The 24,107-nt window shown below is 44.1% G+C and overlaps 1 protein-coding gene across 15 annotated transcripts in view; it reads left to right on the top strand.

The window, feature by feature from the left end:
• Positions 1 to 24,107, top strand: part of LOC120895402 (complexin) — a 158,133-nt gene that overhangs the window by 44,447 nt on the left and 89,579 nt on the right. For 13 of the 15 annotated variants that reach the window (XM_040298724.1, XM_040298731.1, XM_040298730.1 and 10 more), the window contains exon 2: positions 15,984 to 16,198. In XM_040298724.1, coding sequence (XP_040154658.1) covers positions 16,144 to 16,198 — 55 coding nt within the window. In that variant the 5' untranslated portion in view covers positions 15,984 to 16,143. Of the gene's footprint in view, positions 1 to 15,085; positions 15,121 to 15,401; positions 15,422 to 15,983; positions 16,199 to 24,107 lie in introns of those variants that run through there. The other 2 variants (XM_040298722.1, XM_040298728.1) reach the window with 2 other exon arrangements.

Below are 24,107 nucleotides of genomic sequence, written 5' to 3'. Positions count from 1 at the left end.
CCGAGCATCCGCCTCGGGGTGATTTATCACACCTGAACGAGCACCCGATTGTGCCCGCCTGCAAAAGTCCGGTACGGTGCGGAGGCAGCGAAGGTGTCAAAGTGTTTGATTATCTTTTCAACTGACTGGTTGGTGACGTCGTGCTTTTCGGGGAGGCTTCGGTTGCGCTTCCTGGCCTGCTTGTTGGCGTGCAGCAGTGCAGGACACCGGGAGTCGACGGCACGGCCCGCGGCATAGGGAGCAATTAGTTGACGTACTTCGACCTCGACCTGCGTCGACTGTCTCAAGTGGGGCACGAGTGAGTGTTTGTTTCTCAAGATGCGTGTCACTGCAGGTCGATTGTGACGATGGAGCTGTTATTGCCATCAGGCGCTAGAAAGAAGAGTTGGTAACTCAAGCAAGCCATAGCCAGCAGGTGCCGTTAGCATACAGAGAAAAGGAGTGCGGGCTGAGAAACCAGTGATTGTAATTTTTCATGCAGACGGTGGGTTTCCCCACCCTACACATATTCTTTTTAGTTTGCAATCGTTGCTGTGCCAACATTCTTGTATGGGCCGTTGGAAGCCTTTTTTCCAGACTGTGCGTCTGACAGTTTCACCTCTGTTTCGACATTACTTCCTTCCCGGTAATTTCCGGTGGCGGTGGTTTGCTTGGTGGCTCGATGGCTAATGATCATGCATCAACGTCACGTTTGCTCGTTCGCTACCTTCCTTATCGTAACTAATGCAAAAGCCATAATTAAAAGAGCGCCTCGGATGTGTATCAAAAGTGGCACGATAAGATTCTTATTGTCGTCAACTGGATGATTGGTGGGGAGGGCTGCCTTTTTTCTGACGGACGTTTTGTTTCGGGCTAATTGTGTAAAACGATACCGATTTAAGTTTTCTGCAGAAAGAGAGAGGCTTTGTTTGAGTGACGTAAGTGTGTAGGAAAATTTACAACAATGAAATATTTGTGTTTGAATAAGAAAGATAATTTCCAGCATAACAATCCTCAGAAATACAAAAAAATATCCAAAGGGAATTTTCTATTCGTCTACGACCATTTCTAGTCTTCAAAGCAAATAAACCACCAGAACTATCGCCATTCGATTCCTTTGGCCACTGCCAGCATAATTTAAGTAGGTCAACGATCATAAATTGCTTATTTCTGGCGCCATCCGAGATGGTAAGACAACATCTAGACCCTGTACTTACCAGCAGCCCATCAGTATCGCGCTCCACCGGCCTTTTGCTACGTGAAGCTCAAGAACGTCTATTGCGGAGGGTAAGAAAATTCATTGAATACTAGCGTGCGCCATAATGTCTAGACATTTGACGCCTGCCAATGTGCTGTAGCGTTGGTGACACGAGATGACACGCTTTACTTTCCATTTGGGAAGCCTTTCAGCAGCAGCAGCAGATTCTGTTTTCCTTACCAATGGAACGTTTGAAGGGCATCGCCATCGTTCGGTCTTGCATGAGGGAAACGATCTGCAAAGAAGAGAGGAAGAGAGCACACTAACCGAAAAACATAACAACATGTTGTTCCGAATGTTTGTTTTTATTCTGGCCTCGCGATACACAGTTAGGCTGGCCGAACTTTTCCTTTCCATAAAGCGGATTAGAGTGTGTTTTTTCTGACCTAGTTTATCTGTGTTACTGTTGTTTTTTTTTGTACCAGGTGGCCAATAAGAACCAGCAGCAGAGATTGGGAACGTTTCGTTAGGAAAATATTTCCTTTAAATGACCACCAGGGTACGTCGGTGGCTTACGACGTTGGGATTATTTTCCCAGCGCGTGGGACACCCATTAGGTAGACATTTTAGTACAGATGGTGAAACTTTGTTCTTTTTTTTGCCGCACACCACTACGCGGGGTAACAATATTATGGTTTATTTTCCGTTATCAACCTTATACCTTACTTTGCCAAGAACAAGGCCAAATAAATGATGAAGCAAAATATGTACTTAATCTTCGCTCGCACCGGACCGGACGGGAAGTTTTAAGTAAAAAAGCGTTTGTTTGAAGTTCAAGCTTTTCTGTTACTGCAGCTCGAAGCCCGAAGGGCAAGCAACATGGTAACGACTTTGAAATGCAAACGCATTCGTTAGTTTCCATCTGGAGTCCGTGGAAGCGGGGTTTTGTGTGTTACTGTTGTTGGTTGTGTTGCTGTTGTTGTTGTTGCTGTGTTTCAGCTGTTCGCTTTCTTCCTCTGGTGTGGCGAGACAAATGTAGCATAAACATAAATGAATAACTACACCATACCACCCAACGCTCCACCGGTACGGGCCGGAACAGCGTTAGGAGTGTTCGGGAAGTGCACGACGGGGTCAGCATTCACACGGGACGGGCAGTTCGCAGGAAAAAGTATGGAATAAAATCTACATATTTTGATTAAAATACATTCTACCAAAAAGTCATCCCCCCAACCTCGCCTGCGAGCGCAACGGGCAGCACAACTCGTCGAAGGTCGGCGGAGAAAGTTGCGCCGGAGCACCCCCCTCCCCCGTTTGTTTGTAGAGCGGAAGGCGCCCAACCGCCTACCAACCGAAGAAGCTCAATTTCGGTCAAACAAACTTATTTCGTATGCAATCGTATACAGCAAGTTTTTGCGTCATTGCCATCGCAATGGATTACTAAAGTGGGTGGATGGATGCTTTTTTCCGCTCGAGTCTAAAGTCCGCCTCGCGAAGTAAATGAGACGGGCGGAACGCTCGGGATGGGTGAGCGCCCAATTGGTGGCAGGAAAAGTTAGTCCTGCTCGAGCTTTGGTGATGCATCTGGCTTAAGCATGGATCGGTGTCGTGCTCTTTACCGGAAGGATCCTGGGAGCGATTGCTTTGTTGTGTTGGTTGCGTGTATTGGAGGGACCTACACTGAGGCCAGGGGAGCAGCGACAGTTCACTGACTGTGAAAGGACAGTAATAAATAAGCGAACGTAATTCAATTGAAGCAATGGTACGAAACACAGCCGAGCGTCCTTTACAGACAGACGGAAAGCACCGTAAGCGGACAAGTGAAGCGAAACTTTCTGGCTGTCTGCCGGGTTGCGGAGATTGGATTGAAACTGACAAAAAAGATTTCTCACGCTCGGTGGGGGAGCAGTTTTCCATGTTTGTTCGTTTTCCTTTGGCATGGTGTGTGCTAAATAGCGTTACCGCACCCGCCATCGGTAATGAGCGTTTGGTTGGTGTGCTTGAATGTTTGGTCGGTTGGAATTGTTAAACTGAAAGAAAATTTGCACAAACCAGGAATGTGTTTCTGGAACGGTACAACGAACTTTTCTCTGTCAAATTTCTAGACAGTATGCCAGGCCTTGTGTAATGAATTGTGGATGATTATTACAACTTAAGAAGAAAACAATATTCATGGTTTTTTGTAAACGATTTCACCATACAAGCAATTATAATGTTTTTGTGTAATATTGGAATTGTATTGAAGTATGAACCTGGTTGACGAATGCTTTTTTTTATGACAAAATCTATGTTCGTAGTATGCAAGCTCTACAATTGAAATACATTTCTACTGCATGCTCTGCATTATGTGAAGCATATTTATCCAGAATTCATTGAAATGTAAGCGTGAAGCTTCGAGGGGAAAATTGCCATGGGAAAAACGTCAAAGACCATCATACCCTCCCTTCTATCGCTCCCTCGCTTGATCGCTCGCAGGGCAAAAGGGCACCGTCATTAACCTGTCGTATGTTGAGCAGCTGCCCTCGATTTAACACCCCATCCCAGGCAGACACGATTTATCAACACATAAACTGTCAAAAGTCAGCCAACAGTCGTTTAGCTTTTAAAAGACACCATTTTTCGAGCAGCAACGCAAGGGAAGGTCTCATGTAAGACAACACCCCATAATCTTAATTAAACGTCCTTCCTCCGCCATGGTGCGAGTTTGCCCGCGAGGCGCAAGGAAAGCCCGATGAAAAATCGCCACTTTGACCTGTGACTGTGGCTGAAAATTGGGATGGAGCGAGTGCTTTCGTAAGTATTTTATGTCTAGTAGATGATGTTGCTTTCGGTCCAACGCCGCAGAGTTGAGCAGCCTGAACGGGAAATTTGCTGATATCTTGTAGCAAAAAAAGAAAAGAAAAAAATCGCTCCAAACGTTACATGACACCAGCGCAAATTGTCTTTCTTCCAATAATCGTTAAATCGTCAGAGGTCGTAATTAGAGAGTGCCATGCGCATGGTTTCTCCTTTGGTTCTCCGTCCTCCCATACACGTGGAATACGAATCCGTGCGATGGGCTGATCCGAACACGGGCCCCCGAACACGAATCAACATGACGCGAGTCCTGAGCACTGTCGGCTAAAAGTTGGGTTATAAAAAATCACTTTCCACTTCGCAACACGCTCGCTGACAGTGCTTCGAGCTGCGGTGAGAGAACGTTAGCGTGTGAATTGGCCGGGCCAGCATGTACCAAGCGGAGGAGGATCGTAGACAATTAAACTTTCACCGGGAATAATCTTTACCATTAACATAATGCAGTCGTACTTCCGGCTTTGGTGACTTTTGCCAGCGCTCGTGGAAAGTGTCGTTGTACTGTGGAGTATTGCCGGCGGAAACGTCCCACTCTCGAATGTTGGTATCCTGTAGTTCGGTACAGACAGCAGTATCAACAGAAGCAAGAACCGCAGCGTCATTATTGTTGCATAATTTATGCTGCTGGTAGTGCTATCTGCATAGCAGACAGGTAGCTGACTCCACGATCTGCCCTATACTGACTGGTCTTGATAGTAATAATGCGGAGTAATGTTCTAGCACAAGATACGTTTGATGCCTGAAGTTAAATAATTTTGAAAGTTACTTACGTAAAAAACAAAACGCTCGAAGGAGAAAACAAAACGAAAGAAACATTTTTAAATGAGAATGAAATATTTCACAAAATTTGTGAGAACAGTTTCAAAAGTCGGACGAGTTGTATTTCATACCCTAACCTCCAGGGAAGTAGCATTCGTGCTGAAATACGTGTGACGTTCGTTTTACGTATGAGAATCTTCATACCCACAGAAGGGAGGTTCCATGAGAAGGAACCGTAAGGGACACGATGACTATGAGGAAAGATCGACATTTTTCATTCTTAGCAAACTATTTCCGTTTTTCTACTTTAAATTCCCATCCGTGTAGCGAGGGGCAAGACATTCACTGGATGCTTTCTGTTCTGTACCGCGGCTGCAATAAAGTTAAGACACGAACGCAAGCGTTGGAATGCTCATTTTCTAAAGCAAAAACCAAAGCGTAAGAGTAGTGCGGGCATGTCTACGTGAAGCTGTGCGTGTGTGTGTGTGTAGGTGTATGTGTGGTGGGCGGTGGGAAAAGTTATCGGCAAAAAGTGGGACACCAAATTCGGTACGTGATTATTTGCATTCTACTCACAGCAGAGGCAGCTTGGTTGAAGATTTTCCCGGTGTGTTTTTTTGTTGTTTCTGTTGCTTGTTCGTTCTTTTCCTTTCCTGTATGTGTGTAGTTTTGCCTGACGCCTGCGGGTGAAAATGGGGAAAAAGTAAGATTTAATAAGTAAAAACCCTCGCGCGCACGTCGTGATGCATCGCCGTAACCTCCCGCAAAGGGCCTCAATAATTGTGCGCTTAAGTTTTGCGAGGAGGAAAAGCAGCCTCGTACGACAGTTTAACGGGATTGCTGCGGAACATAACACACGAGGAAAAGGAAACTTTTTAATATCTGCAAGCTAAAGAGCAGTGCAGTCTCTGCAGTAGAGAGTGGACTTGGTCGTACTCTTCCTTCTCCCTAAAAGTTCTAACGATTTCCGGACTATTAAAAGTCACCAGCAATGTAAGCGGATTCGAGGAACGTATCAGTGTGGGGAGCAGGAATTGAAGGGCAGCACAGGAAGGCGAATGAAAAAGAGCGCAGGGCAATGGTGTGGGAGAAAAACAAGATTTATTTTGGCTGACATTAGAAACTTTAAAAATTTACATCAATCTTGTTCGACTTTTATAAGCATTCGCATCCGGTCAATAAAGAGGGAGGGTAGCTTTTGCGCGAGAAGTCAAAGCGAGTAACATAGCACACAGTGAACAAAATTAATCTTCCTGGTTTATGTATGGAGATGAAGGTGGAACCTTTGAAGAAATGGACGTTAGAGTGATTGTCAATGTAAATGATTTTTTATTAAATTTAAGCAAAAGTTGAAACTAAAGTTGAAGTTTGTGTGAAGACAATTCCTTCTCTTTCTTGTTTTGCGTAAGAACAGTACATTTTGTTTATTTTATTATGCATTCTTCACCTTCAGATTTTCACCTTTCATCTTTTAATGAGTCCCCAAACTCAAGCCCAAATTTCTAAAACCTTTTTGGTCATATGTAAAACTATCTTTTCAATTTATCTATGCATAAGACAATAATGATGATAATTAGAAATCATCCGATAACGAGCATAACGAATTAAATTAATTTAACATGAGGATCAGCTAGAATAAATTAATGAAGTAGCACTGGCTACGAATTTAATAAGTAAGATAAATTATGACTGCCACTGGCTGAGTCAAAGTAGCGTATAATATTGTCGTTACTTGGCTAGAATGTTAAACTAAAATCGCACGCTTGAGTAACATTTACCTTAAATTAGACTCACAAGAAGCTTTCGACCGTATGATGAAAAGGCCAAACAGCCAAAATAAATTCACATTTTATTCACCCGTTCAACATTTTAGTATTGAAGCGTCGGATAGTTTTAGATATTAGTATTTCAGCTTGAATGAAAAATGAATTTTCCATTCCTGAGATAAGAACAAGCACGGATTTCATCGCTCTTGAAACACGGCTAAAGTGGAAGGGACAGACAGCTGCTCAGCTGTTGTCTATGCAAATTGTTTACATATTCGTTCTTCGAAACGTTGTGCTGTTGGGCAACGTTTCGTCAGAACACACTGTTGTCTTTAGCACCCGTGGCCGCCTCCCAATGTCCGATTGCATTGTAATCGCTCGTCTGCTCTTTTACTAAAGGTGCTGCACCTGGCCCACCAAAACCAAACTCACCACTGTGACCTACTCGGCTAGAGGGGGTTTTTTGTAGAAAGAAACGAATTTTTGTCGCCTCCGGTTTTGTTTTTTGCTTGCTGGTTTGCTAGCTTAACAAACATTTTCAAAACTAACTACCTGCAGGTAACAACGAGGCGAAAGAACGGTGAACAGGCTATAGCAAATCTGCTCTATCTGCGACATGTTGCGAGCACGAAATTGTGCGCTGAAACAATAAGCTTACAGCGGATTTGGGTTTTTCTCGGGTTTGATCTCCCGCGCGCGCACACACACACGCTTCCCCCGAGCAGCCGGGGTTGACCCAATGCCATCGCCAGCTTGATACGTGGGTGGGAGTATGGCTGGCAGCTAGCACCACACACGGGTGACATGATAGTATAAAAATGTTAGCGTAAAGTCGTTTCCGTTGTGTCATGCATCCTGTTCATCTCGCTGCCGGGTTGCGGTGCCGCGGTTGTGGCATTTCTTGCTGCAAAAAACAAAGAGCACAAGGAATGCAAAACTACCTGATGTGGAAAGTTGAATACTTCTATTTCTGCAAAAGAGAAGCAAAAAAGGAGAGCACACAAAACGAACCTAACGGCTACACGGGGTGTTTTGGTGTTTTGTTGCTCCTGAGCGTGTGTCTTTTGCATTATCAGGTTTGTTACACTCGCACCCACCGGTGCGATCGTATTGCAGCAAAGCGAGGACAACTTTTGGTAAACGGAATAGCGGGAATGTTGAAAACGAAAATACTTGGCGAGGCTGGTTTGGGTTGTTGCTATTTTTTTCACCTAGTTAGCGAGAAGCACGGGAGCTTTTTTACGCTTGAAAAGATGAGGAGTTGGAGTGACAATATTTTATTCGAAATAGAATGAAACAGAAGTATTAAAAAAGTGTGATCGTCCGTTTTTTGCCCTATTTCATTGCTTAAAATTCATTCGCACGGAAGCACGGGCGAAATGTTGGACACGAGATGTAGTCACACAGTGGGTGCGCTGCTTCATATCAGCTGAATCGTATCGACGTGCGACCGGTTTCCCAGTTGGCATGCCTATGTATTCGCCTACCATCATGCTGTTGCGGTCCCGGGCGTATGGGCCATGCACTTTATCAAACCGCCAGTTTGATACGTTGACAGATGACAGTTGACGGTCGAGCCTGGGTGTGCGAAGATATGACGGAAACTGTCAAAGAAATAGACTAATGGATCGAATGAATTCTGCGCTGCTGGACCGCCAACGTTGGGGATAGTTTTTTGTGTGTTTTTGCACCGGCACACAAAACCGGAATCCAAGCAAAAAGGCTTCAAAGGCAAATTTGAAGCTCGGAAATGCAAACCTATTGATTGATTACTTTTCAAACGCGTCGACAAACTTGCGAACGCACACCCGCATCATCAATAAAACGCTTGCCGTTTGTCCTATCCGACCGGTTTGGACACTTACTGCAGCTGGGTTGAAAAAAATAGAGAGAGATACAGCACAGTGTCATGAAAACGAAAAAGGTATCCGAAATTGCAAATGAATCCGTACACAACGCGGTGGCTTCCAAACGCGAAGGGATAAAATGCCACAAACAGTTCGTTAGCTGTGGTCGAAATTTGATTAATCAGCGCATCGGTGGCAGTATTACCACGTTGCGTACTTCCCGGCTGGCGGTTCCAACAAATTGAAACCGAACCAGGGCTAGGAGAGAATTAAAAAGAACACTTAAAAAAACAGCAACCAAAAGCACATCCCAATTGACAGTGCGTCACGTTGGAATGTAATTACGAGTTGCGAATTTGTATGCATAAATTGGCGCTACCCTTGTAATGGTTTTCCTATGAATGTGAATGATGTATGTGTTATTGGGCTGAAATTGGCCCGGTTATCGAGTGAGGTCATTCTCGGGCGGGGCTAAATTAAAACGCACACACGCATGCTGCGTGCGGAATGCTTCATCAGCATTCGGCGTTTCCGGCGAGGACGTGTGCAAATGTACCGAGAAATGCAATAATCGAGTTAACTGCCTGCACTTACACTGCGTATGCTGCGCCCGGGAAATGTTTTCCACGGGTAGATCGAACTTCGCAACTCGTAACGAGATGAACAATCGCATGTTCGACAAAAGCGGGTTAAGCTAGTAGAAAAGTTGTCTAAAACCGAACCCTGTGATCCCAGCGTGCACATGGTTCTCGTTTTGCAAACGAGCACAGAGTTTGCAGCCGTGGGGAAGTGATAAGAAGTTGAAATGCTTGTGAACGATAGCTGGGATGTTTTTTTTTCTTCTGTTCCGGTCCAGGCCTCAGCGTAGATCCTTTCGCATCGTTACCTTCACGCTCTGTGGCGTTTGACGGTGAAAAGGGTTTTTTGAGCGGTGTGGGTTACGTGAGTGTGTATGTGTGAGTGGTATGTCGTAGTCAACTCGACTATCTTACAAATTGACGGGTCGTCGATAGGAAGAGCACGATGGGAGCGTTGTGGGAAGGAAGTGAGCAAGGATGAATTTGAAATTCAGATTTTTTAAAACTTCTTCACTGACAGTGCCCTTCCACCTTCCAGTGTGGAAATAAAGCGGGTTCAAGTAGTGGGAAGCTGAAAATGCTGAAACGCGGTAGAACAAGACAAGAGAATACCGTTCTCGTGTAGCATGCTCGTCGGGTAAAAGTTTTCCGGTTCCGGAATTTGTAAACAAATGTTACTACGGGCAAAAGTGCAAATCGGTCGAACGACATGGAAATTGGAACGGTGCTCCCTTCCCGATTGTTGTTCGGGGGGATTCTGGGGAGGATTGTCGGCAGAAGTGTTTCTTCTTTATTTTATTTCTGCATACAAAATCAAACGAGCATTGCTGTAGGTCACGAGGATAAAGCAGAGGTCATGGGGATGTCGATACAAAGCCAAAAAAGTGTGCTTCACGCATGCATAGAATCTATCGATCGTATGTGTTCGTGAGCGTGTTCTATTCGAACAAGGTCGTCACATTATAGCCTATATTTAATGCATATCAAATCAAGCAACATATGTGGGGAGCTCAACATGCCGCAGGTGTTAATTGTGGAATGCTTTAAAGTTTCTCCACATTGCGCATAAATAATCCAAGCGAACTCGTATAAATCTCGCCTCGTAGTTGTCTTCATTCCGTGCGGGATGTGCTTCAATAGGAAAGGAGTTGAACTGGTTCAAGTTTTGCCACGAACTATCTGTAACGATATGGAAAAGGTGTATCTTAATTCGAATCAGCAAAAACTTTCACCTGTCTGTTGCTTGAAGTAGGTGTTTCTTGGATCCTTTCTGGAATTATCAAGGAGTGTATGTGTGTGTGCTTATGAGTATGCTCGAAGCCAATTCATGTACGAAAACTATTTCCGGACTATGGTGTTTTAGGTGGTTTGTACGGAATCAGGCTGTTGCTGGATGGGAAAGGAAAGTATGCGGCACGATTGAAGCAATTTATCTGCTCTGAAACATTCCGTGCATTAGGGCGATAATGTTCATGTAACGTTTGATAGGTGTGTGCGTTAGGACGATTGAAGAATAGTTCGCGCGTGAGACAGCTCAGAATTGGTTTTGATTTTGGAATATACTATCCTTTTACATGCAACACGTTATGTGAAGAATGATAGATGTTTTGAAAAGATCTGAACGACAAGCTGTTCTAACAACACATAATTTACAACAAAAAATCGCAACTTCGATGACGCAGTAGTCCTTGTTTATCATCTCAAAAGTCAATCATGAAAATAGCACGCACAAAAAAAAAGAATGTTCCATTAATCTTCCTTCGCTTGGCAGCAAAAAGGGAAGCATTTTTCATTCCTTTCATTACAGCAATCAATTATTTCTTTTCCCAACAAAAATCGTATTGAACAACTTTTTTATAGCCCCGCCACCTTTACCCACTCATCTGTTAACACCTTCGACAGGCGGACAGGCGTGATTGTGTTGAGCACTTTTTTTTGCTTCCTTACTTTGTGTATATCCCTTGTCTTTTATATTTCATTTAAAATCCAATACTGCTCGCTGCTAATGAGAATTGAAACAAGCACGACCCCACACCAAATTGACCCTAATGCAGGGGACGCTCGAGCGGCGCAAGAAACCCGGACGAACGTACGCAAGCAAGCATGCAATGCCACGAACCGTACGCAAACGAGCGAGAAAATCAAATTAAAATCTGAAAGCTTTTTTTTCCTCCCCTTCCGCCCAGATTCTCCTATCCTTCATTCGGGGGCGTTGAAGCTGGGTGGGTGTGGCTGGAGAAGGTGTCACTTTTATTTTATTTTCCCGAACCTTTTGGCCCGCATTTGCAGGTCACTTTGGGAGGTTTTTTTCTGTCCCTGTATGTGGTGTTGCTATTTCATTGGTCAACTGCTACGACAGCGGAAAATAAAACAAAAAATCTGCCGGTAAACATACAATCTCGGATAGGCAAAACCACGATGCGGGACCGAGTGTCCGGTTTTTCCGGACGCAGGAGGCTGGAGAATCGGGCTGAAAGAATTGGATGGCAAAATTATGACCTTATCTTTCGCGTGTACGCATCCGCCTGTAACCAACCGCCGTGCAATGATGTGGGCTTTTGGGTGGTTTTGGGGTGGGCGGTAGCGTTCCGTCCCTTTTTGTTACGCTTCGTTTCGAGCCGGCTGCAAATTGGAACAATCGGGTAGCCGCGGGGCTACAAAATCAATACCGCTTGCCAAAGCAAAGACCGACCTTCAAAGACAATGTGAAGCAGCAAAAACCGGCAAAATGAACAGTGAAGAATGCGTGGACGAGTCTGAAACAAAATTACTCAATTAATTACTATTGCTTTTGAAATTCCATATTTTTCTTTTAGCAAGTTTGTTCGCAAATTATACCCATTCTGCTTTGCCCAACCGTACGATCGATCGATCGATCGGCTGCGAACGTGTTTTGGCGAAGACTATTTACAAGAGAAATGGGTTTCTAACACAAATGCGTACTGCCTGTTTTCTTAATACTTGCCTCGTATGTGGAAAGGAAATTACTTAATCCACCCCTTAATCCTCGCCAGCACCAGCATTGCGAACAATCTGCTTAACGATTGTAATAACAATTATTTCTCACTCGGCAGCCTCGTAACTCTTGTGCACGTAGCACAGTGCAGAAGAAGGAACGCTCTCGAGCGAAGGGTTTTTCGAAGGCGACTCGTTAACAATCGTTGCCCCGTTGCCCACCCTGGTACACCCTCGACCGCCCTAAAACGGTTGGTTTGGGTTGGTAATATTATCACCCAGCAGCAGAACTGTGGGTGTCACCCGGCAAACTCATTGCAAAAAGGGCAACCTACCAGCATCCGAACGCAGTGCCCTCCGGGCCGCAATGGAAGTAGGAAAAGTCTGCCGCAGACACAGAAGCGTATCTTCGGCAACGGTGAAATTACAGAACGAATAGTGCTCCGTTGTCTGTCTGGTTCGCGTGTGTGTGTGTGCTGGCTGGGTGGCAGAAAGCATAATTTGATGTTGTCGTTTTTGGGTTTTTGTTTTTGGTTCGATCGCTGCTTTTGAAGCAATCTCTGAAGGCGTTAAATTATGTACGGAGCAGAGTCAGAGTTGGCGTTTTAATTAATTGCGCCAATGGCACTGCGAAGAGTGTGACGGGTTATGGTGTGTGCTGTGAAATGTCATATATCTCAAGCGTGGAGCAAAACGAATCGAATGCAGCAATGTTCAGCACCGGTGTTACAAATTGGTGCAAGTGAAATGAGATCGTTTAAATTTAACCTTTACAAATAAATTTTATGAATTACGATATGGTATGGAATAACCTCATTTACAGCTTTTAGCACAAAGTGCATTATCCCTTAGCAGAGCAGCGATGTAATAACAACCTCCATCAAGTGGATGCAACGAGTTTTTTAAAAAGATTCAAAATTCTCTTTGCTGGTATGCATCTTTAAATTGAATGGTTATCCCCCTCCAACTCCATCTCGTCCGTTTGACCGCTTACAATACTTTAATTTGAACGATCGACCTTTCCCTTCGCATCAGATGGTGCTTTTCCTTCTTTTTTCTTCGACACGCTCATTTTCTCATTCGATCCTGGGTACATTTTCTCACTCCGCGCACACATACACGATCGCCCGCACCGTGCTTCGTTTCGTATCGTACGAAAGAATTTACTCACTTCCACTAGAAGGGAGAGGAATCTGATTACATCATCAGTTTTCTGCCACCGTTCCATCCGTGGCTGGGCAAACGGTTACGGTCACCCGTACCTCCTTTCGCACTGGTCCTTCTCACCGTCCCCTCATCACTCCGGATTGTAGCCACCCGATGCGATTTGTTTGTGTAGTAACCATAAAATGTTGTGTTTGCGATTACCAGCCACCGAGTAAGGCAACACCACCATGGCCACAAAATATCGTCAAAAGTTCTTGCCGGCAATATCTTCTACCCCAAACCCTGTGGACCCTAGAATATCATTCCCGAGGAAGCCCGAGAATGCTTGAGATTGAAAAATTTCGCCAATTTGTATCATCATTTCGTTTTGGGGGCTGCTACTGCTGCTGATGCTGCCTGTGCGGTGCTTAAACACGTATTCACGGAGGAACTGGAGGTTGTTTCTCTCTGTGTATCACTGTTTGTTGACGGTTGTGTTTGGTGCAGCGAAGCTGAGGTTTTATGCATGCCAAGGTTTATGCAAGGGGAGCTAGCATCCAAACTTCTCCCTGTCACTCGTTTTCCTCCTATATTTATATCTCGCCCCTTAGCCATCTTCGCTCTGCCGGATGTCTTTTATCGATTTTGGGAAGCTTCACACACACACACACACACACACATATACTAGTTAGAGCAGCAGGAAGACAGTGAAAAAAGAAGGAAAGAAGGGCAAAGAAAGTTTCGTCCCTACAGCACACGGGAATGCATCCCTGCTTGCATTGCTAATGTTGTACCGTCCCTGGGCACACACCGTCTCGTGTCATTTATGGTGCAGCGGGCGCAGTGCCGCTGTAGTGGTAATAGTGTGGCGGAAAATGTACTGGACATAAGCAAAATCAAGGACTTTTGGCTAGTGCCCAACATTGACGAACAACGGCGTTGTGCTCTATTTCCAGAACCGTTCGCGCATCCGCTCTCTCGTCGGTCGTCGGGAGTGATGGAATATAAAGTAGGGTTTTTCTTCCTTTTTTCTTCCTTTTTCCATCGTTGCTTAAGGGCAAGACTGGTTCTGCACTCGAGTAGTTTGGTTTTCGAGTGGCGGTGGCATAGTGAAAGGAGGGCAAGAGGACGGGATGGCAAAAATAGGACAGCAGACATGCACTCGTTAAATATTTAGCCACTGCTTCTGGGGAATTAAATTTGCTTGCCTAGGCTTAACGTCGGCAAGCACAGGCATCAGGCCCCGATTGACGATTCCAGGAAGGGCATGTGTTGCAGGGACACAGGATGTTTGAAAAATCAATAGCAAAAGAGCTAGCAGAATGCTAATAAGTAAGGCCAACAAACAGAGATGGTTGAGTCTTTTATGACCACTAGTAGATTGCATTCATTATTATGAGAGCTTTCGTGGGTTTCGGGAATGTTGCTCCAAAAATGAATGCTAGTGTGCTTGTGTCATGAAAATGGAAACTGATATTTCATATTTATCAGATCACTGGAACTCAAGTGCTCTGCTTGTATGGTGCTTGTACGGTCATAAACTTTGATCGTTACAGCTCTTGCTGGGACTTGTATTTTCAGGACGATTGATAATTTAGAGCGAATCTTTTATTCTATCATGAAGAACGCTTTTAACAACACTTTTTTATTTGCTTGTTATGCTGTTATTAAATCATTCTCTTCTCAGAAAAGCGTCAGTACTTAAAACTGAGCTCAACTTTGGTTGTTAAAAACTAAGTCCTAACAAAAATAAACGCTTGTTCTTGAGTCGTGGAGCAATTTTAAAACAATTCACATTACATCATTATATTCCTTACTATGCACTACCCAATGTTCCTCTTTTCTTTTACCTGCAAGAACATTCCTTCCACCTGTCAAAACATTCGTCCCACTCTTTGCAAGCTATTGCTTGACAACGCAAAAGTTGTACTTAAAAAATGGCAGCAAACTATTCAAACTAACTTCAACCGTACTTTTTCTTCTTTTTGGTAAATTTCTTTCCAGATTACCCGCATTCGGATTGGTGAAAAGACGCGCTCGTCAGTGTGAAAAACTTCAACGTTTTGTTAAAAGAAAAACGACAACATTAAGCAGAAGAAAATCAACGAAACATCATAAATAGCACCACCGATCAGGCTGCGGACCGGTTGTCTACAGTTTTGAACCAGCTGCAAAAAAATATTCGAACAATTTTCTTCATCTTTGTGTGCGAACTGCTTGTGGTGGAACGGTGGTGCGGACGACGGAAAACTTTGCGCCTGCCAAAAAAGCACACAAACCAGACTTATACTCGGACTCGATTTCAGCATTGGTGGGCTGTGCTGCGAAACGAAGAATCGAGTAAAATCATATAGACAAAAATTCTTGCTGCTTCGTGTGCCATCGACATCTAAACGTGAAACAGTTCGTTAAATTCTACGGCTTTGTTTTGGAATCCATCTTTTGAACGCGTGAATGGGTTTTGTATTCTGAAATCGTTTATACCTTCGCAAACGGTGGACTACTAAAACAAAGTGTGTGGAATGTGGTTGGAAGTGTAATTCTCCAAGCGCCAGAACCGATCAGCAAAGAAAATCCCGCAACACGGCATCACAGCGGCTTTAGTATCCTCTTGTTGTCGTTTTGTAAGGATTTGTTTAAGGATGTTTTGCCGCTGTGCTTCCGTGGTTACGTTATTTTTCTTGAAAACTGGTGTTTCTTTGCTTTCACCGCTCGTGTTGGTCAATTTCGGACGGTACAGGTTGTAAACTGTTTTTCGCCCTGACAAAAGTGACCACGAACAAAGCTGTGTAAAAAAACTCGTCCAAAACGAAGTGAAAACATTTTTCTTCCTTTTTGTAGTACACATTTTCTAGTGATTGTTATTTTACCATTATTCTTCGATGGCTCTTTTTGTTCGCAGTTCAAACAATCTCGTCGTTAACTAAGCAGTAAACTAACCCACACGAGAGTGAGTGATATTGATCGTTGTTACGTGTACCACAGCTTAGCGTTTCGGGAGTGAAAAAAGGCGTAGTGTTCAAACATATTTAACCCGTTGTAAAAGGAAGCACCCGAGCAAAATGGCTGCATTCGTCGCAAAGCAAATGGTCGGCAATAAGCTGAACGCAGTTAAAGGTAAGTTTTGAAAGCGTTTGCACAAATGTTGCACACCAATCACCGTTAATGTGGCACATGTTATGAAATGCTTCGAGCGCATGTGTGTGCTTGCCACCTTGCACCTCGAACGATTGTTGATAAACACCTTAATGGAGGACAGGCGCATGCGATTGGTTTGGGAGCGGGAGCTTTTCGTATGGAAGAAAATTCAACCACATACACACATACACATACACACACCCAGAAATGGTTGAGCAGCACGCTCACGTGGCACCCGTCATTAGAATCTCATTTTTCTCCCTCATTGAAAGCAATATGTGCAGCATAAATCATCGTAAATAATGGTCTCATAAATTATTCATAATTCGGCGGATCCGAGCTGGTGGATCTTCCCGGCTTTCCTTTCCCGGGGACGCACTGGCAGTCGCAGCACTGTTTGTGGAAGTGTTTTCTGTGCGTTTGGTTTAAAGAAGAAACAAAACAAAAACAGAAGCATGTTCCTGCGCGGATTGTCGTTTCATTATGGTGTGTTTTGTTTTTTTTTTTTGTTGGCTGCTGCTGCATTGCATTGTTTCGCTCCATTTGGCAGCAGCGCGCAGTTAAACCACAACCGGCTCAACCGGAAAAATGGTTACCATGGAAGAAGGAGGGAGCGCCACCGCCGAAAAGGAAGCATGCACAGTGGGTGGGTGGTACACATTGCTCTTTAATTAAAAATGCGCCACTTTCTTTCGCTTTCGGCCGGTCGTAGCATTCCGGAAACCGGAAGCAGCATGCTGGCAGCACCAGCGCGAAAGGTGATGAAGTGTGGTGTTATATATATTTGGGTGTGTATGTGTGTATCTGTGTAATGGTGCTAGGAATGTTCGTTCGATCTCGGTTCCGGTAATTACGCGAAGGAATGTGTGGTTGGAATGTTGCTAGCCATCGTTTACGTTCGCAGCATAAGTGTTTCGTTCTCATTGTTCTGAGACATACGTTTGATCGCTGGTAATGACTTTGGTAAACTGTTCACAAAAAGGGTAGAATTATTCTTTTTTCTTTCGATTATTTGAAATCATAATAAAAGTACGTCAATACGTCTAGAGAGTCGCAGTTTCAATGTAAACAGTTTTGAAAAGACTAAACATTGATACTAAGTACAAGTATCCTTAGAGAACATGTGGTTCGGCAATAAGTTCGAAGCTTCCTTCAGTTGCCCATTTCTAGAAAATAATAGCTACAAGGACTGGAAAAGCAATATCCTTTCAGTGCACTGCTCAATCAACGTCAGTCAAACAGTTTGGTAAACTAGGCTGGTTTTATGTTACCAGAATGCACAATATCCTGCTGATCAAACGCAATGTAATTCAATATTCACCGGAAAATCACGCCACTCGACGTGCATCGGATGTTGCATGTCGCTAGGGGGAAACTTCCATCGCTGCGAAATGTAACAAAATTAAACGACGATGTTAACGCTGACAATGACAGTTATTCAGTTCGCTTGACAACATCAACTAACAACACTCACAACGAAAGCATGTTCTAGTTGGAAATAGATTGCCTCTGATCGCACTCATGACACGATTTCAATGAAAATACAATTTTAGTGTGAAATATCGATGGAATTTCGTTTCACTAAGGATTTTGTTCGCTCTAATTTTTCATTCCACTGAACGCGTGTATTGAAAAACGATGAATAAAGTGTAGAAAATGATGTGGAAATATTGCTCTTTGGAATTTTTCCTTATCACGCGATAAAACACCATTCGTTGCCGCCAACCAGAGCCGGGCGTAGGGTAGATAATAAAATAAAAATAAAACAAAAACGTTTCACACAAACAAACCGTTTATTTAGCCGTCCGCACGTGGATGTGTTTTGGATGAAATTAACTTGCGAGCTGTGTTTTTCCACCCACCATAAGGGTGTTTTTCCCGCTCAGCTCGCTAAAACAAACGGCTTGCCAATATTACCTTCACACTGTGCCGAACCTTTGTTTCGTTTTCGGGCCTGCTGTGGGTGCACTCTGAAGTGTTAGCGTCATGGTTTTTGTTGCTAACAATTCTACAAACAAAACAAAAAACCAACTGCTGAAAATATCGACAAACTTTACGAAGCACTGCGGTACAGCCATACATACATGTGGAGCGTATGGCAGCATAGGAAAAGAACAGCAACAGAGCGAACAAAAAACGGAGCGCCCGTTTCGGCTACTCGCTCGTTGGTGTGCTTTTTGCTTAGCCACTGCCGGACGCAGTGGGAAATCAGAAAGTTTTGTAAAATTCATGGAAATTTTCCTGTTCGATTGCGATGGCAGAAAGGATGGCAGCAAAGGTTTGCTCACATGCTCGATGGTCTGAATGAAAAAAAAAATTGAAAAAAAAAACACCGGAAGAGGAGTATGTTTCCATTGTGTGAAGTGAGCGAGAGCCCGGTGTACGCATTCTACAGCGAGGAAACGAACCGTGGCTACTCACCGGCTGGCAGCGAGCATGATGCAAAGTGGACATATTCAAAGTTTGTTCCTCGCAGCTCATGTGAGACATTTGGAAGTTTTTACGAGCTGTGTATTTTTTACGACCTTATTTATCCAGTTTTTGTTCGGTGAACGCAAAATCCCCGAACAGGATGGCTAATATTTCGGACATCGTGGAAACGTTGTTTTTCCAATATTTTTTTTGGGCGGGCTAGCTGAATTTCACAAACCGGAACAATTTTTTGCTAGAAATGTTCAGTTTTTGCATTTTAGTTTTGAAATATTTCATGACAGTTAAAAAATGGCTATAATAGTGCTTTTTGGCAATAATAAATGCTCTGTATTCGTTATTCACTCTTTCACTCGTATAGAACGTTGATATTGAAACTCTTTTTAGTGGCTATCGATTATGCTTCTTTTTGTGAGACATAACGTGGCATGTTATATGTTTTCCAATTACTTTAAATATGGTCAAATACACCCTTTCTGTAAGTGGAATGAGAATATTATCAATGGAATAATGTGTATTATTTTTAAACTTCATCTCACAGTGTCAATGTAGCCTAAATTGCAATCAATCATGGTTTGGTTTCATTTTCACGCCCTATACAAAAACAAATCCTAGAAAAAAGGATCTCATTTTGACCACTCTAATAGCATACCACCGATAAACAGTATGAGCTTTGCAATACATACAACGAACATCTCAACCTATCTAGAATTTCCGCACCAAAGCTTCAATTCAGTCACGTTTCCGCGCCCAATCGACCACCAGTCTAGCCAAAGCATCATGTTTCCGTGCACCACGGCCGCCTGTGGTGTTCTCTGCGTTCCCGATTTATGTGTCTTCCAGTGCTGCGCTGGTTCTTTTGTTGTTAACCAACCCGAACGCAAATGGAATTTCGCGGCACTCTCGGCGGTGAACCGTTCCTATGCACTTCGACTGCTACTCAGGAGGAGCCATTCGTCGAAGCAGAAAACTTCATTAGAGTGGCTCTATCCCAATGCGGTACATTCCAGCGTCTTGCGGTCGTATCGAACGCCGAATCCGATAGTTGCATTATCGCCACTCGGTGTATGCTGCAATGGGCGAATTAAATCACGATTCGGTCATTCCTCGTTGCATTGTTCTATGAGCGTTGAAATGCAATGGTGTGAAAGGATTTGTGTGTGCATTTTTTTGTTATCTGCTTTGGATATAAGTGATACCCACACCGAAGGGAGGTAGAAAAGTGCTACTGCAGATTCCGTTCTCGCGGCAATGCGATTGAAACGCCAAGATTGAGTATGGAGGTGAATTTTAAATCGAACCAATCGAGCTTTAAATACGGATCGTACATGAATTTGTTTGCTCTACACTCGATGGAATATTGTATTACCTTTCGTCGATTGTTCAAAGTATTATTTTGATCACATTTAACTTGTCAAAACTGTACTATTAGTAAAATCATCCGTTTTGCTTTTGTTATACTTCTTTCTTGAACACATAAAACATTCTCCGTAGATGTGTTTCTCTAGGGCTCTAGCTTAGCTCGAGTTTCTTCCGTGTAATTCTCTGAATAGACAGCTGCTTTTCAGTGTAAAAAGTGGCACAGTTGATCTGCACCCAATGTCAACAATTGTTTATTTTTGTGCTCGTACACCGCCAGCGTATTGTGCCGACATCCTAAAATGAAGTAAGCCACAGTGCGCCCGAGGCCTGTGAGGGTCCTGGGTAAAAGCAAATATTGCCCTTGGGGATTTTGTTACTTGCTATTCGTGTGGGGGTTGCTGTCTCGATTCAAAATGCAAATAGGTCAAACTGATTAAGGGTTAAGGGTTAGGGGTAGGCTTATTGTGTTCACTGCACTGTTTATTTATCCTTTTGTTCAGGGGGGAACAATTTTACCAATAGCAGATCAGAACAACGTACTGTGCCTTATTGGAACTGTTGAATTAAAACTGAGTGATGGAAAGAGCTAAAATATTATATTTCTTCGTTTGTGGCATCACGACTTAGGCGCCTACATTATGCCGGTCTATACAGACTTCTGAGCCTTATTAGTACCACGCGGTGGGATAGTCGGACTTCGGCTGAAATAATTTAAGTATATCATTTATGTAATCAACTGCGATTAACATTATTATTTTGAAATTGGCGAATCTATTGTCACTAAAAACAAGTGTATCACATCGGTTGTTGAGCCAAAGAAGAAGATATCATTTATGAATTGCGATTAAATTATTATTTTTGAAATTGGAAAAATTGTCCCTAAAAAACAGCGTATCAACGCTACATGTATAAAAGTTCAAATTTTTTGAAAAATTCACCCTTTCTCCGCATAGTGTACCGTACACCGACTGGTGCTGAACATGTCTGAAAATAGTTCATGTGCAAAAGCATTTGTAAGCTGTCGGCGAAATATGCACCGAGTTCGGGCATTGTTTCTCGCCACCATTAATTTCTAGAAAGAACATCTACACGTTCCACCGGGACCAGCTATTCCACCGCTGTGCCGTTAGTGGTAATGAATTCTCGGTATTGCACTATCGCACCTTCCCTGGTCTGTGTTGAGTTGAGGGGGAGAGAAAAATGCGGGGTAAAATAGAAAGAAAAAACTTCACCATTGCGCCCAGATTTTGCTCGCATAATCCCAGCAGTTCGTTCTACAGTAAGCATGTGGTGCACACCAACCGGCGGCACTACCTATTGTTTCCAATTCCTTAGTTTATTAATCTTCGTTCGTGTCGCTTACGCGTCGGTGTCCGTGTGTTCTACCGTGCGCTCCCATAGGGTAGGATCTCGGGTTTTCCACCGGGACGTTGGGAGTGAGCCTTTTACGATGCCTTTCAGTCACGTCGCGGATGGAACCGGTGCCTGGGTGGAGAGGGCTACAAATCTTGCCCGCTCCTTGACCTAGATGAAAGTGGCACTCGTGTGCGCGCTAAGTGGAGGCAGGAAACACGAACACTAGCACCCTTTTCCTATTGTGGACGGGTAGTTTCTGCGGCACTCGCAATGGGTTGGTTGGTTGGAGGGGTTTGAAGGTTGTTGTACTATAACCAAGCGGGATCTTTTTTGAAAGCCCAAGAGTAACACGTTACAAATGCACAGGCGCGGCGCCCGCTCTGGTGTGATGGTGTATCACACTACTTTCCTCCAATGTCGTCGTTTTTGTTTTTCTCGTAGATAAGTTTCTTCAGATGCATTCGAACCTCGTCACCTTGCCCCGTTGGGAGAAAGCAATAGCACTAATGAAAGTTTTTGGGGTAACTGGGGACACTGTATCTGTAACACCACGTTGTGCCACCGTTTTGCTTTTACGTGCTTCGCGTAGTGAAGCAAAACGGTGCAAAATCTCGAAGAACAGTTCCGTGCTTACTATAAAACGCTGTCCTTGCTAATCTTAGAAAACGTTTCCGGCACAATTATGCTTTTGAAAAGGGGTGCTTTTCTTTGCTTGCTGCTACGCTATCGCTGCAAAGTGCTGGGTGTAATTGTAATTAAAATTCTAACCCTCTTTGCTCGTGCGCCATATTTCATGAACCAACGGGCTGAAGTCCATTGTAAGCACTGGAAACGTGCTGAACGGGAACGGGCGCAGAACCAGGTTGAAGCACACCACTCAGCACCGTTGACTGTGTCAAACACGTCTGCATTGTGACGCATTTTTGTAAACGCGAGGTAAATAACGCAGAGTTAAGTAAAATAACGCCCAGTCCCATTTTTATGCTGCCCATGAACAATGAAAGAAACGCACGGTGCTGAATCGAAGGTGTATTAGATTTGCTACCAGCCTCATTAGTGGATCATTAGCGTATTACTAAGCGCACCTGAGTGCACTAGAAACGCGTTTGTGTGTATTTGAAACATTTATTTTGCTCAGCTGGGACATTACAATTTTATCCTCCTTCACACACCATAAAACCTTTTGAGAAGGATTCGGTCTTTTACATTTTCACTCGTTCCCTGTTTATATATGTGTATGTGTGTGTATGTGTGGATGAGTAAAGGGAAAGAATTTTTAAAGGAACCGTTTTCAAGATCACAAAATGGTGGCCTAAGAGCAGATGGAGGCACACGGTGAAGCAATGCTATTCATAACGCGTTCGCATGCGAAGCAATCATTACGGTTTCGGTGGGACTTTTGAAGGGTGGCTTAGTAACAGGCGCCAGTTCCTTTTATTCTCTCGCTGTCCGTCGTGCGATTCAGCGAAAAAAGAAGAGAAAACAGCCCGTGGCCCGGTAAAGAGAAGGGCAAACGAGCTTTTATTTCAATGTGAATTTATTTATTTACAACGGCTAAGCAGCCGTCTTTATGCAATGCTTAAGAGACCTCTCCACAGTGCATCGTTTCTGTGCCGGTATACAATGGCGGACTGTTGGGTCGGGAACCACACTTTTATACAGATGTTACATATACATACAGCAACCGACGGGCATCGGACATTCAAGGGGGTTGGTTCATGTGTGGTTTCTAGCGATCGCCTTACTTTAGCTACACTGTAAAGATAGAACGCAACATCGTGGTGGAAGAACACTTCGGGCCATTCCCAGTACCCTGAAAAAGTTTGGCACCAATCCCTGCGTCAGTAAGGTTATATGCTCATCTTTATCCCTCCCTAGGAAAACACAACAATTTTCCTCCCCAGTTCGGCGGCAGCAAGCTTTACTTCAATCCACTTTGGCCACCCTCCCATTTCCCCTTTCCCATTGTTAGTAGGTGTGCAAGTACGCGCTCAAAGACGGTACGCTGCATTCGCTGCTAAATCCAATTCAAACATCATCAAGACTTATGCGCAGAAAGCATATACATGTCTGAAGATATCCCGGGCGGCTATGCGAGGAGCGAAAGCATGGTCCTTAAAATCTTCACAGCAGCCCCCGAAGGGTTCTACGACTATGGACAGGGGAAGCCAATGCCAAACGGTAGCCACCCACCCTATTCCCTTCCTCTCTATATCCATTCATGGGGGCAAAGCTAGCGTAAATGCACTGTGTGCTGGTGGAGTCCACAGTAAGTGGAGACGGTTGAAATGTTCCATTTATTCTGCGTCTCACAGCACGGGAAAGGGGGCGAAGGTGCGGGTTCGACTAGTCGCGAATTTATACGAATTGTTGTGCTCTTAGTGGTGCTGTTCCCGCGAAACATTCGCCCCAAAATTGATGGTAGTTTGCCTGACGGTGAGGCGCACATTCGCGCATTCCCTCCGGTCGCCGGTCCTCGTGCGTTCCCAGGCAAAAGGGCAATCTCTGTGGGAAATTTATTTGCAAATTCAATTTATACGATCGAAATGGAGCTCACCGGGGGTTGGGAGGGAGTATGAACGGTTTCACTCGCGGGAATGGTTGTGTTATCTTGCCCCGGGTTAAAGTAAACAGTCACCATGCGCACAGATGGAGAGCTTTCAATGCTGCTGAGTGTGCGCGTTTTCGGCTGCTTTATTTGAAGCGCAAGTGCGCAATCAAGCGGCAAACTGTCTGGTTG

This window comes from Anopheles arabiensis, chromosome 2 (assembly GCF_016920715.1).
Source record: "Anopheles arabiensis isolate DONGOLA chromosome 2, AaraD3, whole genome shotgun sequence".
Classification (NCBI taxonomy): Eukaryota; Metazoa; Arthropoda; class Insecta; order Diptera; family Culicidae; genus Anopheles; species Anopheles arabiensis.
Note: the sequence above shows the minus strand (reverse complement) of the source record. Positions and strands in the feature narration are given on the sequence as shown.